General features: G+C 42.9%; 1 protein-coding gene across 1 annotated transcript; it reads left to right on the forward strand.

Moving 5' to 3' along the window:
* The first annotated feature begins 391 nt into the window (after window positions 1-391).
* Window positions 392-18,777, forward strand: nckap5l (NCK-associated protein 5-like). The gene is made up of 12 exons (XM_076098629.1): window positions 392-479; window positions 8,635-8,775; window positions 9,064-9,132; window positions 9,238-9,276; window positions 9,369-9,488; window positions 10,416-10,508; window positions 10,760-13,689; window positions 14,261-14,390; window positions 15,818-15,890; window positions 16,286-16,564; window positions 17,058-17,212; window positions 18,259-18,777. Exons 2-12 carry the CDS (start codon window positions 8,635-8,637, stop codon window positions 18,511-18,513), a joined length of 4,284 nt encoding a protein of 1,427 aa, XP_075954744.1. The 5' UTR covers window positions 392-479; the 3' UTR covers window positions 18,514-18,777.
* The last annotated feature ends 151 nt before the right edge of the window (window positions 18,778-18,928 follow it).

The raw sequence follows: 18,928 nt of genomic DNA on the forward strand, positions 1-18,928 counted from the left end.
AGAGGAGTGGGGGGTTTGTGGTCTTGGCATTGCTGGCGTCTGCCGAGCGCTGGTATCTCTCGAGAGCAATGGAGCGTCTTCCTCTCCTCCCCGGTTTCCTGTTAACTAAGAGATCGAAGGAAAGCTGCAGCTTTTGCCCGCCACACAACAGAGGTGACATTGGTCCCCCCCCCCGATGACCCTAAAACACCCGCCATCAAGCTTAACTCTTCAAGATCTCATGACAAGCGGACAAATCTTGTGGTTTCTATCTTATGATTTCAAGACACAAATAGGATTGGCAGAGATGTCAGGAAGTGTTTTTTATTTTCACCAGAAAGCCTGACGGAGAAAGGATAAGCCTGAGGTTTTATTTCTTTATTTAAATGTGTCGTTGTGTTTTCTCTCCCTCAGCTCCTTGGTTTTGTTGTTGGGAGACAGAGGTGCCTGACAGGAGACTGACTCCTCTTCAAGGATCCTAACAAGAGCTGAAACTACAGGTGAGTGTTTTCACCATGTAGTCAACTGTATCACTGATCTCGGGTTACAACTAGCTATAGCAGATTAATCGTTTGGTCTAAAGATTGCTGCCAGAGGAAGGTGATAGTTGTTTTAGGGCTGCAGCTAGCAAATGTTTTCATTCTCGGTTAATTTGCCGGTTGTTTTCTTGATCGATCAGATCTCAGTTTCGTCCAGAGGTGAAACATGCCCTCAACATCTGGGTGTTTTGTCCAAAACCCAAAGATATTCAATTTACAGTGATATAAATCAGGACAAAGAAACAAATCCTCACATCTGAGAAGCTGGAACAAAAGAATGTTTATAATTGACTGAATCAATTCATTGATTGTTAAAATGATTTTCTGCCGATCCAGTAATCGATAAACCGCCGTAGTTTCAGCTCTAATTAGCTTGTTTTGACGGAATTAAAGTTCAAAATCACCAAAATACACCAAATTGTCACAAAAATGATAAATCAATTACCAAAATAATTTTTGCTTAATCCACAATAGAGCTTTTGATTTGCTGGTTTGTCCCAAACCAAAGTATATTAATACCGTTGTGTGTATATATATACACTATACACTTACCGTTTTATACGTCAAAGAAGAACAGCAAATTGTCACATTTTAGATGGTGGACTCGGACAATGTTTGACTGAATGTGTGATTGTCAAAATAATCGCAGAAATGTTTTTTTAAATTAATCTTTTAATGTCAGAGATTAGTGAAATAGTCCATCAAAGTTTCCCAGAGCCCAATGGGACGTCTTTAAATGTTTAGTTGAGTCCAAAACCCAAAGACATTCAGTTTCCAACAATACAAAGCAGTATATGCTCAAAGTTAAGAAACTAGAGCCAGAAAATCTTTTTGACATTATTTTTCAATCACCTAATGGATTAATGGATTAACTGTTAGCAGCGAAACGTCACAACTGAGAAGCTGGAGAACTTTGGGATCTTCACCACTTATAATTTAAAAATACCTTAAATGATTAATCGGTTATCAAAGTAGCTGTCTGTTCATTTCCCTGGCGATCAACTATGATCAATCTACCGATCATCCGGGCATCTTATTTGTTCGTTATTGACAGCATGTGTAACGGTTTGTAGTTAAAATCAGCTCCCTGAATCGACAGAGTCAAAGATGAATTCATCGCTGACTTCCTGTCCTCGGTGTCTCTGCTTGTTTGTCGTCGTGCTCGTTGGTATCACTGAAAATAAAAGATAATAAAAACACTTTCTGTCTCGGTGATAAAACGCCCATGAAAAGTCACACCGACCTTTGCAGAAGTTGCTGCTGGGTAATTTGTTTAGAGGACACCTTGGATATTTATTTACAGTAAATGACACGTTGGTTTTCCTCTGGTGTCAAGTTGCACTTTATTTGTGTGCTGATGAATGCTCACCAGTTCTCCCCACAGCTCACATTCTTCATGTTCAGGTATCCATTGGAGAACAAAAGCAGGACGTGCTCACTTGGCTCGGAGGCGAACACATGAGCCTCTGTGCTGTTCAGTGATTGGACCTTTAAGCTGCGACAGCTGAGCTTCGTTGCTCTTTGTTTACACTTGGCAATGTTGCGTTTAGTTGCTCTATCTTTTTTGAGAGGGTTGGATTTTAAAGAACAAAACAAAAAGCTCTGTGCTGACGTTGACCTTTAGTCTTATCTGTTCTTTTATTTGTCTTCCTCCTTTGTCCTTTTTCCTATCTGTTACAGCATTGTTTCTTTTATTCGCTGCAATCATTTTTATAGTCGCAGTAAAAAAAAAAAGAAATGGGCAATATGCATTACACTTAGACTTCCCCTGTGAAGGTATCTCATCAGGGCTGCGAATAACCATTAGTTTCATTATCTATTAAACTGATGATTATTTTCTCAATTAATTGATGTATCGTTTGGTCTATAAAACTGAAAAATGCTCCCACATTCCACAAGATAATGTCTCAAACAGTCCCAAACTCATGTAATATTATTCAGTGTACATACATCACAAAGGAAAGGCGTTTAAATTGTCACATTTGAGAAGCTGGAACCAGGAAATGTTTGGCATGTTATCTTTGGAAATGACTACAATGATTAATTGATTAGGAAATATTACAGATTCATTTTCTCTCAATCGACTGATCAATTAATCAACTAATGGACTAATCGTTGACGCCTTACTCATGAGGCTGTTTTAAATGTTGCTATACTGTTTTCCTCTGCCTCTAGCCTCTCTCATCCAAACAATTTGTGTCTCTCCTTATCTTCAATAAAAAAAACGTTATCCTCAATTTTATTGCAAAATTGCAATTTTTCCCCCACTGTGGTTTAAAGTGACACTTCCATAAAGTTTGGGGACTTGAAGAGACAGATTTAGAGACCAGATTTGGTAAAAATCGATGGAGCAGAGGCCGAGATATCCTGAGATTTAGTCTCTAAATGTCAGGAAAACGATGGAACCTGCATTTCCCACAGTGTAACTGCAACATTTCTTTTGAACTCCAGACCTCCAGTTTGTAACACAGTCTTAAGACTCGAGCCCAAACCGAGGTAATCCCTGATGACATCGCCATGACGTCATCAGGGTTATTTTGTCAGACTTCTCAAAAGTTCCCTTCAGAGTCACAGAAGACAAAATACAACAGTTTTCACAAGTAGTTTCACAGTCGGAGGGAACAGCTGTTGTTTTGCAAAAAAAAATTAGTAATAATAATCTATTGATATAATAATAGTATAATATTCAATCATGTTCCTGATTGAACTGACACGCTTTTACTTAACGTAGGATACAGGACTTTTAACTTGTAACAGAGTACTTTCACAGTGTGGTATTAGTACTTCAGTAAACTTGAGTAAAGGCCCTGAATACTTGCTCCACCAGTGTACAGAGCAGCATCATTAACTCTCTTTGCGTTCCCCTCGTGGCTTCTCTCTGACAGCACCAGCGGCTGTAAGTCTGCCAGCAGAGCTCTGTGGAAGGAGCTCCCTGACACTGCAGCCCCACTGGGACGCATTGACCCTCTCCTCTGCCCCGTCAATGAGCCTCTGTGTGTGTGTGCACAGTCACTGGCTCCCAGTGCACCACCATGATGACAATACTGCAGTTCACAAAGCAGCTGGCAGCTTTCTCCCCTCTCTCTGCATTTAAATTCAGACATTAAGATGTTTAAGTGCTGTACATCTGAGATTAAAAAAAGGGCATTAAGGCAAGATATAAACGAAACACAAAGCTATATAACAAACAAACTTCGTGCTGCAAAAGTCATTCGCATCATTTGCGTTGCTTGGTAAGCAGATCTCAAGTTTGTTCCATATTTGTTCTGCCTAACAACGGAAATGATCAAACTGAAAATTATCATTTATCATTTTAGTCATTTTTTCAAGCAGATCGTTCTGGTTGCAGCTTCTCCGATATGAGGATTTGCTGAATTTTTTTCTTTTTCAGACTGTTGTTCGGGCAAAACAAGACATCTGAAGACATTGTACTAAACAAACTACTAGGAAAACCGGGATGGACATTCAAAAATAGGCAGATTAATCAATAATTAAAATAATCGTTCGTTGCAGTATTTTGTCCCTAAACGTTTTAGTTTTTATAAACCAACAGTATTTCAATAAGCCTGTGCAAAGGTCTGAGCACTGGAGTGATTGTGTGATTAATAATCATGTTCTCTCATCGGTTGATCTGCTCTTTGATCGGATATTAACAGGTCTTAGATCCAGCACTTGTTTTAGGCCTGTTGGATTCTGGGTAAAAGGGACTCAACTTGTTTTAAGAGATGCTTCTTTCTGGTGGCTTTTTCAGTGAGGCTTGTGACGTTAACTCTGCACATCAAAAAGAAACCACAGCCGCAGAACCACATTCTCATGTTTATATTTAGCTGCACTTCTGTTTGTCTTTTTCTCCACGCTGTAATTTCCATGTGAATGTTCGCACAGGGAGATGAGTGCTCGTATCTCAGCCCTGCTGCCCCGAGCTTTAATGTGCATTAGGTGAAGAGAAGAGATGGTATTTATAACCACCCTGTATCCAGGGTCAAACGGACGGCTAATATCTGCTTCCGTTCTTGGATGGGCCGCATTGATCAGCCCTCCATCATACGTGTAGATTTAGCTGCGTTCAGTCAATCGCGGCTCAATAAGCTCCCTACACTTTGGATGGCGCTGCTTAGGTTTGTCAGTCAGGCTTCACAATCCGCAGTGACGTTCGATAATCTTCCTGTAAACGCTTCGCAAACAGCTCCAGTTACACGAGGCCCAGCAGGTCTGTACTGATTTCCCAGTAGTGAGTTTTATACTCTCAGTATGTTTGATACTGGTGCCAATGAGGTGACGCATTAGGGCTGCAACTAACAATTATTTTCATCATTAAATCTGATGTTTTTCTCAATTAATCAATTTACCTTTTAGGCTATAAAACATTACAAAAACTTTAAAAAATAAATAAATGTTGAAATGCCCAAAGTGATGGCTTCAAATGTCTTGATTTGTCAGACCGTCAACGTGCAGCCCAAATATATTCAGTGTACTATGATAATGACATAGATAATCTTCTCTACATATGAGGAGCTGGAACGTTGAAAAATGACTTCAATGATTAATAGATTACATGAATGAATGCCAGTACATTGTCAGCTCTACTTCTTACTGTGTACTGTAAAAAAGCTTTTCTACAAAAGCTTTTTTCAATTTAAAGGATAAAGCGGCTGTTTATGTATTGTGAAGAAATAACATAAAAAGACCAAAACAATGTGTTGGTCTGTTTCTCAATACAGTTTCACCAGGCTGGCTCTAAGCCCTAAGACCATTCATTCTAGCTGAAGACATAAATCTTTTAAGCAGCTGTAATCAATTATTTTATACCAACAATGGATCACATGACTGCTCGTATGTGAAAGGAGTCACTTCTAGTGATGAAACCACAGAGCATCTTTACAAATCATTACAGACTCTACAGTTCACTCGACAGAGTCGGAGACTTTACAGAGCTTTTTACCGTAATTCAGCTCATGGTTTTGGTTTTATGGCCAGCGACTTGTTTTGGTTCACCCTCAGCACTCTGATAACTCTACCTGACAGACAAAACTATAACCCGATGGCGAACATAGGGGAGGATTTGGCAGCTGAGGGACCACAACAAATCTGTGAATGCAAATCTGTGAATGCAGGATTAAAAACAGGTCAGGTATACAGATAGATTTATATACTTTCATGTCTAAAAAAGGGTCAGTAATTTCCTAAACCAGCCGAACACTAGTTGTTAGCAAAAATGACACAAAGACGGGGATTTATGTGCATCTTTGGCTGCGGATTAGTCCACATTTGGTGCTCTAGTGAGTATTTGGGCAGCAGGACCGTGTATGGGGGATTGAGTGAAAATGAATTACAGTGTGTGTTCATGGTAATGAAAGAACATGTCGCCCAGTTCACTGGTGTGTTTTTTATTTTATTTTATAGTTTCTGGACAACAATGGAGCTCCAGGCCACAGATGAATAATAAATATCAGGCTTTGGATACACAGACGATACTTGTTAGTATGATCATTCATTGTTGGTTTTGTTCTTTTCATGGGATTTAATGACAATAAAAAATAGGCCAAAGGATATAAATAGGAAATGTCTGATCAAAGTCTGATAATCTGACCAAAAATGTAGGTACGTGATGGTTTTCGTGTGCTGAAGACACACTTTAGTTGTGTGGTCCGCTAAATGTTTGAAGCTTTCTTTGTACTTTTACACATCGGTGGTGGTTTGTTTGTGTGTCACCTGTAAACTGTGCCAGCTCCTGATTGGCCTCCAGCCACAGAATTAGGCTCGTCTCATCCGCTCTAATGACTCCTTAAGATGTGATGGTTGGATCTGGGTCCATGTCGACACACCTATTTCCCCTCTGACAACACACACACACATACACACAGTCTCACACACACACACACACACGCACACACACCTGGAGCCATGCCTACTAGACTGGAGCCATATGTCCTGCAGGGTAGCGTGCTCACAGACTCAGGCAGCCTGTGCAGCTCAGCGTGGTTTCTGCAGGTTGAGCTGGTGAACTCGTTGAAGCTGCAGAGGAATATGGACGCCATTCTTTCTCTACAGTCCATCTGAAACTATCTGAAACGATGCAGGATGGATGGATTAATGTGCTCAGTAATCCTAAATACACTGTAGGTATGATGTCTCAGCCCTGTAGATGAGACCATGTCAAAACTCTGAAGCCGTGTTGAAGCGAAATGTTGTGGCTGTCAGATAAACGGAATACAAACAGTGTAACGGTGGTAATATTGTTAACGTCAGTGTTGGAGATGAGAGCTGTGTCTGATGTGAAGCAGACCTCAGCGCCGTTAACTGGTTTACTGCAGAAGGACACATCAGATACAGTCAGGTAGGGCTGCAATGATTAGTCGATCGACAGAAAATCTATTTGGATTAATCATTTAAGTCATTTATGATGCAAAAGTTCGCTATTTCCGTGTTCTGAAATGAGGATTTGCTGCATTTCTCAGTTCTAGATTAGATCAAATTGTATTATTTAGTAGAGACAACAAAATGCAGTTCAGCATCTTATCTAAAGTGCCGAAAGCAGTAGTGCAGAGTACTATACAGAATAAATAGCCTCTAAATCAAGCAGTCAGGGGTAGATATGGATATGCTACGATACATACAGTATGATCATCATCAATATCTGAATATGAACTTTTACAGTTTTCAGTCTTATTTACTTTTATGTCATTTCTTCAAACGGCGTCCTCCTTACTGTGATTATAATGTTGATACATTCATTATGACTGTAAGCTCAGCAATTATCTTTACAAGGCGCAGTGAGTGCTTAGTGGACGTCTTTTGCCCTGGGCTCCACCTCACAGGCGGCATTCAGGCTGCACTATGTGATTAGGTTGTTGGGAGAGGAAGACACAGCAAAGGGCTGAAACAAGATTCAGCATTTCCAACTGTTGTTGTTGGATTACCATTATAAGGGAAAGCACAACAACCTATTTCAATGTCAGTCACATTTGGGAAAGTGATTTAAATATATTTATTATGACAAAGTATAATACATAATATTTTAGCATTTGATAAAGTGTCATTTTTGTAGTTGAAGGGATGCCATTGTTTGTGTTGTCTTTTACTTATAATGTACGCTGTTATTGACTAAACTAATAGTTAAAATGAGTTTGTTAATTCCTCTGTAGAGCAAGACAGTTGTTTATAATGAGACTGAATTGATCTTTCTAACGTGTAACTTTTCATTTATTCATACGTTAAACTTTGATATGGAGTTACCACTTTCTGAGTATTTATTTTACCTTCCCACAGACTTAAAGGCAGTACTGGTCATTTTGGAGAATAGAAAAGAGTGATGCTACAGTCATCATAATGTGTTGTGTTCTAGATTAAGAATTATTATATAAATGATATTATATAAAAGTACTTGAGATATTTTTTTGTTTATGAGGTGAAAGCCCCTGACTTCATCGTGTCCCCCCCACCTCTGAAACCTAACCTACGTTCTTGCAGGTGTGGATGAACAGATCTAATGTTTCCTTTCCTGATAATGACTCTGACACCTCAACTCAGGGAATCTCCAGATACAGAGTACTATCGATCCGACGCGGGTACTCACTTTTTCACAAATTGAAAATCTGTATTCCTTACTGCTCTGAGCTCATTGCAATTATTTTACGTGAGGTAACATGAGACCAGGGGTTGCTGAACTGAGTCAGCAGCTTGTATGTAACTAACGGAAACAATTATTTTTTTATTATGATATCGACAAAGTATTTAATGTGCTGCATATCAGATCGGTGCATACAGTAGGAGCAGGGTAACCGCTTGTGACGGGTCAGCTGTGAGGTATCCTACCAACGTTTAACTATCTCCAAATCTGTTCCTAAATACTGTCAGATCCATATCTGTTCAAATAATCTGTTGTGTGTATGAGAAGAACCTTTTATATAGTAGCAATTGTAGCTTCAGCGCAGGGTAGCAAAAATAAATAAGATGTACTGTAATATTTAAGAAATTGAGGGCATTCTTATAACGTTGGTCACCGTCCAGAGCGGCTAGTGTTTTATTACCGCGTGTTGTTTTCCCAGAAGATGACATTTTATTGCTGTAGAGATTGTGATGGTGATCGTTGCAGTGTCACCTTGTGTGTTTACAGATGAGAACAATGTCTGATGAGACAGAACAGAGGATGTGTGATGAAGACTTTGGTTCGGACGAGGAAGGTGAGGAGGGAGACGTGGAGTCCATTCTGGAGGACAACAGCAGCGAGCTCATGGACCGACTGAGGGAGCTGGAGGTGAGGAAACAATAAAGACACACACCATCACTCATGCAGTTAGAATTAAATTGATAATGAGCTTGTTTTAACCATAACAAAGTGTAAGAACAACAATTTGCCATTTTATTTGACTGAGACCAGTTTGCCTGCATTTAATTGTTCTATATAAGAAGTAACACTGTGTTCACGTCTGACTGTTTCACCAATGCACCTGTATTTCTTTTACATATATTCATGTGTGCTGGGCAGTTAAATGTGCATGGCACAATACATTACGTTTGTGTTTAATTGTTGTTTTCCTCACAGGCAGAAAACTCTGCTCTGATGTTGGCGAATGAGAGTCAGAGAGAAGCTTATGAGAGATGCTTGGATGAGGTGAGTTCATGTTGCAGAATATAATGTAGAAACTAAGAATACAATTATGAATTCTGCTCAGCTAAGTCGTTCTGTGTAAAATGTGATGTTCTCTGGTGTTATCAGGTGGCCAACCACGTGGTCCAAGCTCTGCTGAATCAAAAGGTAACGGAAAGCTGCATTGCTGCGTCTGTGTTTGGATTTTAAGCAACTGTAGCATCATCAGTTGTCTCACTGCTCCGTGTGTCTCTGAACAGGACCTGAGAGAGGAGTGCATCAAGCTGAAGATGTTGGTGTTTGACCTGGAGAGACAAAACCGAGCGCTTTGTGAGCTCTTTCAGCAGAAACTGCCCAACCACCCCACTGCTCACTACCAGGTAAATCAGCTGTAGTGATTCATAAGTGACTGTGTGTCACGTGCACTCTGAACTTCTTCCACTGAAGCCTTGCGGAGTACTACTGCTTATGTGAATCAAGCTAAGAAGCCTTTTGGGTCTCCAGAAGGAGCTCTGTGAAGCTGCATAAATGTCCTGAAGTGATGTCACTTGAATCAGTGTCGTTTCAAACTGAAGACTACAAATTTGAAAGTGTTATAAATCTTTGGGCGTGGAATTAGAAGAAAGTAAGCTTACCGGACCTCTCGAGGCCACTGCTAATCTCCGCTTTAGGCTAGCAGCTTGAGGTTACATTAGTCACTACTAGCACATCCAAATCTCCTGCTGAACTCTCGGTGGTCGAGTTGCATTGTGGGTAATGTAGGCGCCATGTCAAGGAAGGCGAATGTGTGAAATACATTTAAAAAATGCCTCTGGTTCTGCTGCATATATTTTTATCCTGATTTTTAACTGTCAATGACAATGTTGTTGAAGTGCATTGATAAATCGGTCTTTTAAGTAAAAGCACAGAAGTATTATCATCAAAATGTACTTTAAGTATTACTCATAATACAGAATGTCCCTATAGATTGTAACAATATTATATATTTTTCTTTTATTTGCTTAATAGTATTAATGTTGTAGAAAAGTGGAACTCATTTAAAGTAGTTAAACTACCAGTTTAATCTAAGAAAAAATAAAAAATTCACTTAAACACAGTACTTACTAAATGTATACAATGCACAGCTCTGATTCTCAAAAACCATCTTTCAGACGCTGCTGAGCCAGTAATGGATCTCAGGCTTTTGACGTCTGCTCTATATTGTTCCAACAGATGCCAGGACAATATAGCTACTAGTTGTCTGTGTATACAATAAGCTGTAGTGTATACAGTGTCATCATAATTGCCTCATGAATCTCCCATTACAGGTCCAGGCAGGACCCCTCCCAGACTACAATGCACAGCTGCACAATGACTCTGCCAAACAGGCGGAGCCTGCACAGACTGAAGCACAAGCCAAGGTGATTATTCCAAAGCCTTTTCCAAACATTAAGAGTGAACCAACAGGATTATATCAAAGCCTCTTAGTGAGACCTGTGTGTGACGTTAAAACATGCTCTGACATTTGCTCTGTTTTCAACTATTGTGCTTTAAAAAGCTGATCTGCCCTGTACTCATTTCCTGTACGCAAACGCTCTAAAGGTCTTGATGAAATACATTGTTTGGCCCCGTATTGAATTGTATGCTGATGGAGATCTATTTTTGTCCAAAGGGAAATGGCTACCGCACACAGCATGCCTCCCCGGGCCCTCGTGGCCCTGCCGCCTCCATGGAGGCCCTGTCTCCCTTCTTCAAGAAGAAAGCACACATCCTGGAGGTACTTCGCAAGATGGAGGAGACAGACCCTCTGAAGTTCCACCCGTCCACCGCAAGCTTGTCTTTCTGCGACTACAGCCAGGTGCTTATGTCCACAGAGGCTGTTTTGGCCACTGCGGACCCCGTTCCACTACCCTGCAAATCCCACCACACACACTGCCACTACTCCTGCTCTGACACTGACTCACACCAGCGGGTCAACGGCGACGGGGCAGTGAAGTGTGAAATAGGGAACACCTGCTGTTTACACTGCAAGAAGAGCCCAGACAGTCCTCCAAAGCCATGCAACCACGTCTGTAGTCCTTCAAAAGCCAACTCAGCCACTCAGAGCCATGTAGTTCCTGCAGCTGCTACAAGCGAATGTCACAGTAAGAACCGAACGGCGGAGTCTTTTCCCCCGTCTAAACAATGCACCAAGAATGAAGCCCACCAGCAACCAGCAGGCGCTACCGCCCACTCCTCAGTCACGGAAACAGCCGATCAGAATCTGGAGGTGATGGATGTGGAGCAAGAGCAGGATAGCTCTGAGAGTTGTCTAAACGCTAGTGTCTCTGAAGAGCTCACAGGTTTCTGTCCCACCTCCCACCTGCCCAGTTCTGTGAAGGAGAGCGCACAGATCTCCCACTGTGACATGGAGACGAGTGATGCCGTTCACAACGGCGTCGAGCCTGCCATGTCGAATGACCCCTCAGCCGTCCCTGAGAAAGACTGCACAGATCAGGAGGCTTCTTCTGTGAGAGCCAGTGCCACCGTCAGCCCCAGCACGTCGTGCCTCACCGACGTCAAAACCGCCGCCATCAACTCGCCGTCCAAACTGCTCAAGTTCTTGAAGATTCCCACGATAGGGGAGAAGTCTCAACCTTCAACCTCTGCCGTCCGTCTGAGCCCCCAACTCACCCGCAGCTCCAGGATCCCTTGTCGCACAAACAATTACGAGGTGTACCACTCGCCTGTTCCCACACGCAGAGCCACCACCACAGAGAGGTGCAGGCAGCCCCCTCCACCACCGTCCAGGTCTGAGTCCTACCCCGCCACACACTCGGCACCAACCTCACCTCCTCAGCCCGAAGAGGTCTCCGCCCCGCCCGCTCAGGATATAAGCTACAGCAGCTTCTCTGCACCTAAAGCCAGTGCTGCTTCAAAGATGGGAGCTCCTTCCTCCGCATCCTCATCCTCACCCAAAGTATCTCAGAGGGTCCCTCATTATGAAAATGTCTGCGTTATGTCTACCAACTCCAGAGAGGAGGAACTAACCCAGGGCCTTGAAAAGAGAACCACACTTCCATCCCAAACAAAGGTGAACGGGGGTGAGAGGAAGCTTGTTAAATCGCTACCCGAAAGTGTCCTCAACCCTCCTCCTCAAAGAAAGCAGTCGTCCTCGTCCACGTCAGAATCCACATCAGATGAAGAAGAGGATTCAGACAGCCCAGTGTGGGTTAACCACCACAGCTTGCCCAACACATCCGCCATCAGCAAGGTCGCACAGGGCAGAGCCAACTTCTCACAAACCAGAGAGAATCCGGCGGCAGATGTGAGGGAGATCACTGTGCAGAGCTCTGAGGTTGTCCAGCAGCAGCAGCAGCAGCAGCGGCAGCCGCCGCCGCCACCTCCAGTCAGGAGGAGCGACTCCTCTTCCATCCCCAAGAGGCCTGCGGCCGGGGCGCCGAGACCCCAGGCTGACTCCAGTCACCACGCTTTCAAAGACAGGCTGGCTGCGCTTGGAAAGCTGAGGAGCTCTGAGGATTTACAAGTCAATCTCAGGCCGGTCGACACAGTGAATGAGGGCACTTATGAAGAAGAAAGGAGCAAGGAGCCCATGGAGCTCCAGAAAGAGGAGCAGAGACATTCAAAATACACAGACTCTATGGACAGTAAACCTAGAGTTATTAGTGGTGGTTTGAAGTACCCGGGTTCATCTCAGCTGTATGAACAGGCTGTAAAATATTCTGGTTCAGCGGTGGTTAAACAAGAACTGTGCGTGACCAAGACAGAAGTCTCAAAGAGTAAAATTGGTCTGCCGTCCCCCAACACAGATGCTCCACAGGTACTACGCAACAACATTAAGTGTCCTGGCTCCCTGAATCTGGCCTATAACCTTAAACCAGGTGTTGGTCCTCACAATAGCAACAGCCCCAACAAAATTCCCCCAAAGTCGCCGTCCAAACCTTGCCAGGGCACGTCCGTCCACAGAGGGGGGAAGCCCGCAGAGGCCCCGCGTTACTCGTCCAAATCAGAGGAGAGGACCAAGATCAGCAGCAAAGGGAAAAAGAATCCCATGTTCGGCGACAGCCTGCCGCCTCCTCCCCCGAGACCTCCAATGTCAGAGGGGGAGAAGCCGCTGCCGCCAGTTCCCAGCCCACAATCCGCCATCGAGCAGAAGGTTATGAAGGGTATCGAGGAGAACATGCTGAAGCTCCAGGTGCAAGACAGAGGAGGGCAGGGCATCGAGGTCAAGCAGAAAGCCTCCAACGGCATCGCTAGCTGGTTCGGCCTGAAGAAGAGCAAGCTGCCAGCGCTGAGCCGCAAGACGGATGCCACCAAAGCAAAGGACGAGAAGAAGGAGTGGAAGATCAACATGCCCTCAGTGGGCAGGGACTCTGTGAAAATGGCCACCAGGTGTAAAGAAGGAGTGGAAGGACTGAACATCTCGTCTCTGATGGAGAAGGCAGAGGGGCTGAGGAGGGCGCTGGAGGAGGAGAGGGCGTACGTGGAGCGGTCGGGGAGGGGTCACTCCTGTGAGGTGGTGATGGACCCAGCTCAGGGACAGCTGGCTGTCATGTACAGGGGAGCACGCTCTGACAACTTCATGCAACAGCTGTTGAATAGGTGAGGACCCAACAAGGTCAAGTGGATTGTAAGGCTGCTTAATAACAAATGGTAGTTTAAACTAAAGGAATAGTTTGACATTTTGGGGAAAAGTCTCATTTGGCATATCTTACCTTTTAAAGAATAAGTAAGTGGTTTCAGCACCTCTGAATCAAATACACGAGACTTTTTTGCTCTTCTCATCTTACTCTCAGCTTTAAAGTGAATAAGTATATTTCCGAAAACAATTTTTTTTTTTATATATATTCTTTGTGAAATCATACGATTAGTTTTGCATAATGACACAACAGGAATAAGTAAAACATAAATAGATAATACATACAATTTTAAAGTAACAAAAAAACAGACCACAAAGATACTAATTGGAGTCATAGCAAATACAATAAGTATAGATTAACATATCTATCTTCTCGGGGCTAGAGTTGAGTTGCGGTTGTCACTACAACAATGATCCTGTTTGAATAGTCTGTATTGCAAACTATCCTTTTCAATGGGAGACTGCTAACACTTCATTTTTTGTGGTAAAGCTTGGACGACTTAACTCAACTTATCTTGTGTTTGATAAATATAGAGTGGACGGGAAAGACGTGATCAGCGTGCCCCAGCGGCGGCTCTCGTTCGATTGTAAGAGCTCCAAGCCGGTGTTTTGTCAGCAGGGCGACATCATCAGTCACACCACCAGTCGTGACGATATGGAGAAGGTACTTTGTTAGTTGCACTTTAATTTATTTCTCTTTAGTCAGACACAAACTGACACCATGTTTACATTTATAATAGTGATAAAACAAACTGACTAGGAGGAAGACACAACTCACTTTCATTTAATGCATCAAGCTCTCAGGTTTCAGCCGTGCATCACTGAAGTTCAGTACATTTACTCAAGTACTGTAATTAAGTACAAGGTACTTCTACGTTATTTGAATATTGCCATTTTATTCAACTATATACTTCTCCTCCACTACATATCAGACAAATGTAGTGGAGAAAATAGTACAATATGTGTCTCTGACACAACTTTCAGGTTGCAACTTTCAGGTTGCAACTTTCAGGTTGCAACTTTCAGGTTGCAATTTTTGTTATTCCCTTCCTGTCCAGTGAAAACCACACCATGTCTCTCCAGATGTGTTGATTTTTAATGTTTCTGATAAACTGTAGGATGAAGTGTTCCCTTGAGGTTGAGAAAATCCTCCTTCTTCTATCTAGGCTAAAAAAACCTAATAAAAACCCTCTCGCTGTAAAATCCTTCATCACAAAGCTGAGAACGGGGTTATTTTTCTGAGCTCATGAAAAATTTAGTTTTTAGAGATACATGGTTCTTACAGGACAGCGATTTGGTATTTTTACTTTTACTTAAAGTTACAACAAGGAACTTTATTTTGTGTTGATTTTGGCGGTCCCTGTGGAAGAGAGTGGTGGTTTTTCCGAGCACCAGTGACCCTTTAGAAGACCTCTCATTTTACTGCAGAAGGGTCTGACATTCTGCTACGAGCGGTCCTTGTTCTGGTTCTCTCGTGGCTTCCGTCCCTACAGCGGGCCCAACCATACAGCCTGGGTCTCCAGCAGCGTGGTGTCTGTGTTGGCTTCCTGCGGGGACCGGCAGAGCAGCAGGGCAAAGCTCAGCTCCTGGTTGGAGGATGAGAGGCGGCTGCCCGCGCTGAGCTCTCTACCTCCCGCCAGAGCTTCGGAAGCAAAGCCGGATCTGGGTCGGTCTGCGGTGGGCTGGGTCCCTGCCAGAAACCCCTCTGGAGTCTGAGGTGACGGAGTATCTGGTGAAACGGCATGATTTCATCTAATTTCGCGAGGAATGGCAATGGCACCAATGACAAAGTAATAAGATAACTATGTAGGAAGAGCCAATCTCCCGCTGATGGTCTCTTTATGTATGTCATTTAGAGACGTCAGTATTAAATTGAGATTGTTTCATAATTAGTTCAAAGTTCCTTGCAGTAACTTTAAGAAAAATAATCTGAATACCTCTTCTAGCCCTGGTGAAAGTTGTTCAACATCGTATCATTTTTCACGGCTGAACTTGGGTTCTACTACTGTTCCACTGTTCCTGCATATTGGTGTGAAGAGCCGACTTTTGGTACATTCTCTCCATCTGCTGCTTTGTTGTTTTTTCATGCAGGGATCAGACAGAATCGGCAAGATCACATCGGATGAAAATCTTGCAGACTCAGTTCACTCTCAACACTTTGCAGGTAAGACTGTCTGTCAGGAATTTACCAGAGCAAAGAAAAATCACATTTTTGAAGGTTTATGAGCTTTAATTTAAAAAAAAGATCAGAGTGTTTCTGCCTATACTACAATCCATACGGTTTTCAATCAAACCTAATTTGCACAGTGAGGGAAAATAAATTGGCTCATACCTTAATTAGCATATCAAGGGGAAATAAAGGAGGTCACGCCCCAGAGGAATATCGATTCACAACTTCAGTAAAAGATCATATAAATAATGTGATATTCATTAATTTACTCATTTATCTCTTCATTCCTTTGTGTATTTTTATTTATTAATTTGTTTATGTGAGCGTGCTGTTTATTCATTTATGCTTTTCCACATCAGTCAGTCTCTGAATTTCTCCTTTCTCTGCAGGTTCTGGTGCTTCCACGTACACCCTGGACAGCGGCATCGGTACGTTCCCCCTGCCCGACTGCAGCAGCGGTGCGGCAGGACGGAGCCTGTCCAAGACGAGGGCGGGGGCCGAGCGCCACTCTTCTGGCTCCCCGGGGAGGGCCGGCCGACGGGCCCGCACCCTGGACAGAGAGCCGACGTCCCAGGAGGAGTGCTACGTGCCTCACAAACAGCTGATTCCTAGCATTCAGTACGGCGCCGTGCTGGAGGGAAGAAGCTCCGTCGGCGTCATACGTGAAGGTGCATAATAGCATTCAGGGCATTGTTAGACGTCACTTAGTTGTTTTATGTACCCTCCATACGTTATGCTTTTGTACACTTGTTACATGATGTAGTCTGCAAACTCGTATTGCACTCAAATAAACATAAAAGCAGTGATTCTATAACAGGAAGTGTTCATCTAATAGGAAAATATTCTGATATCTTTGTCATCAATTCACAAGGTTGAGGTACTTCCCATACTGTAGTTTAGAGTGACACAAGGTACTGAAAATGAAACAATACTAAAGAGTCTACAGTTGTGCTGTGAGGTTGTGAAGAACAGAGACATTGCACAAACAAACTACAAACCAAAGTCAGTACAGATGCATCCTCTGGGGAACATGAACGTATGTACAAAATACCAGATATGAGATATTTCACTTTTTAAAAGCGTTTGTGCTCCTGATAGATCATATTTAGTAATGACGTGTGGAAACGAGATGAAACGAGTCTTCAAATTCTCCATCTACAGACAACGAGGTCTGTGGAGCGAACATGTTTTCCCCTCGCTCCAAGACTTGGACCTTCCCCAACCTGAAGACACCAGCAGGACCTGCAGAGGTTTACCTGGCAGTGGAGGAGGAGGAGGAAGAGGAGGCCGTGTCCTTTGGATCTCCATTCAGAGGGGTAGGGATGCTGTATTATTACGACAATGACATTATTTTAAATATTTTACTACGACTTTTTGGGTTATGGTATGACTTTCGTGAAAAAAAATCACTTTTTCAACATACTATACTATGTCTTGTTTCCTCAAACTATCCTGATTTTTTTAGGATTTTTTTGACTGACGTTTCCCGAAAAACTATAATATGACATTCTATGCCATCTCGTTTTTCGACATGCTGTATTATGACTATTCTAGATACTTAACTATGATATTTTTATGATGTTTTTATCAAGATATGTGACTTGAATTCCTTTTTTTGACTTATAATACTATGACTTTTATAGACATACTATACATTTTTTTGACATTCTATAATATACATTTTTAGATTTACTTTACGATGAGTTTTTTCCACATACTATATTATGTATTTTTTATGATTTGTGCTATATAGTATGAATTCTGTATGACTTTTGTTCGACATACTATACGATTACTTTTTCATGACATGGTATAACCTTCGATTAGGAGAAACTCCCCAAATAAAATGCTTTAACAGGGGAAAATATGGAAGGAACCTCATGAAGCACAACAGTGGAGGGATCCCTCTTCCAGGATGGACATGCATGCAGTAGATGTCGTGAATACCTAGTAAACCCAAAAAGCAAAATTCTGGTAAATCAGGAGACAATGTAACAGTCATTTTTGTAAGTTATTATTCTTGTTCTCCCCAAATGAATGTGTTTTATTTGATCTCTTCTTATTGAAAAACTGCTGTTCAGGAGCATGCTTAAAGGAATTATCTGGGTCACTAACAGATTGAAAGTACTTTGCAGGCAGTAAAGTTGAGATACATTTTTAAATCTGCACTCACATCTTACATAATGTAAAAACACAGAACCACATTCTCCCTTTAGAAATTATTAATCAGCTGAGTATTCATTAAAGATTCACAGTTGTATGCTTTATGTAACCCACTTTTGTTTTTTTGCACCTAAAGGCGTTACATAAGACGAAAGACATGACCTAAAATGTTTCTCACCCCATTGTGCGTCCCTTTCAGAGCATGAAGGCCGGCGGTCCCTCCTCCAGCCGGGTCGTCGACCCAGGCAGCTTGCCCGTCCCGGCCCAGTCGGGGATGATCCGCAGGGGGAAGACTCGGACTCCCAGCGTCCCTGAGATGAGCAGGGAGGCCGGGCTGGAGCTGCTCCGGCCGGAGGAAGCTCTCTCCCCTAGCCGCCCTCAGGTCCCGGAGACCCCCGAGTCCCTCAGCGATTCTCTGTACGACAGTCTGTCGTCCTGCGGAAGCCAAGGATGATCCGGCCGAGGATTGGGGAGGACGGAGAGGAGCTCATCTTTACCACAGACAATAAGACACAGCCCCGGTCTGAACATGTCTCCTGGTTGCTGGCTGTGCTGTGATGCTGCTGACCCACCGCCATCTTTAAAGAAGAGAAACTGTGCTCTGTAGATGTTCGCAAGCATATTGTGGTGATGCTTTCTCATCAGCTATTTCTCTGTTGCAACTGGAAAGAGATCAATAGACTTCTCCTCAGGATTTCCTATTAACGTGAAGCCAAAAGTCCCCCCCCCCCCCCCCCCCCCCCCCCCCCCAAAGTCATATAGGTTGTTCACCTTTTTCACAATCGGACTCTTCAGTGGACACTCTTTAATTCATGTATAGAGAACTACAAAACGCATGGCTATGCTAATGGTTAGCACAAAAGTTGTCA

This window comes from Anarhichas minor, unplaced genomic scaffold (assembly GCF_050575085.1).
Source record: "Anarhichas minor isolate MPS153535 unplaced genomic scaffold, ASM5057508v1 ptg000003l, whole genome shotgun sequence".
Classification (NCBI taxonomy): Eukaryota; Metazoa; Chordata; class Actinopteri; order Perciformes; family Anarhichadidae; genus Anarhichas; species Anarhichas minor.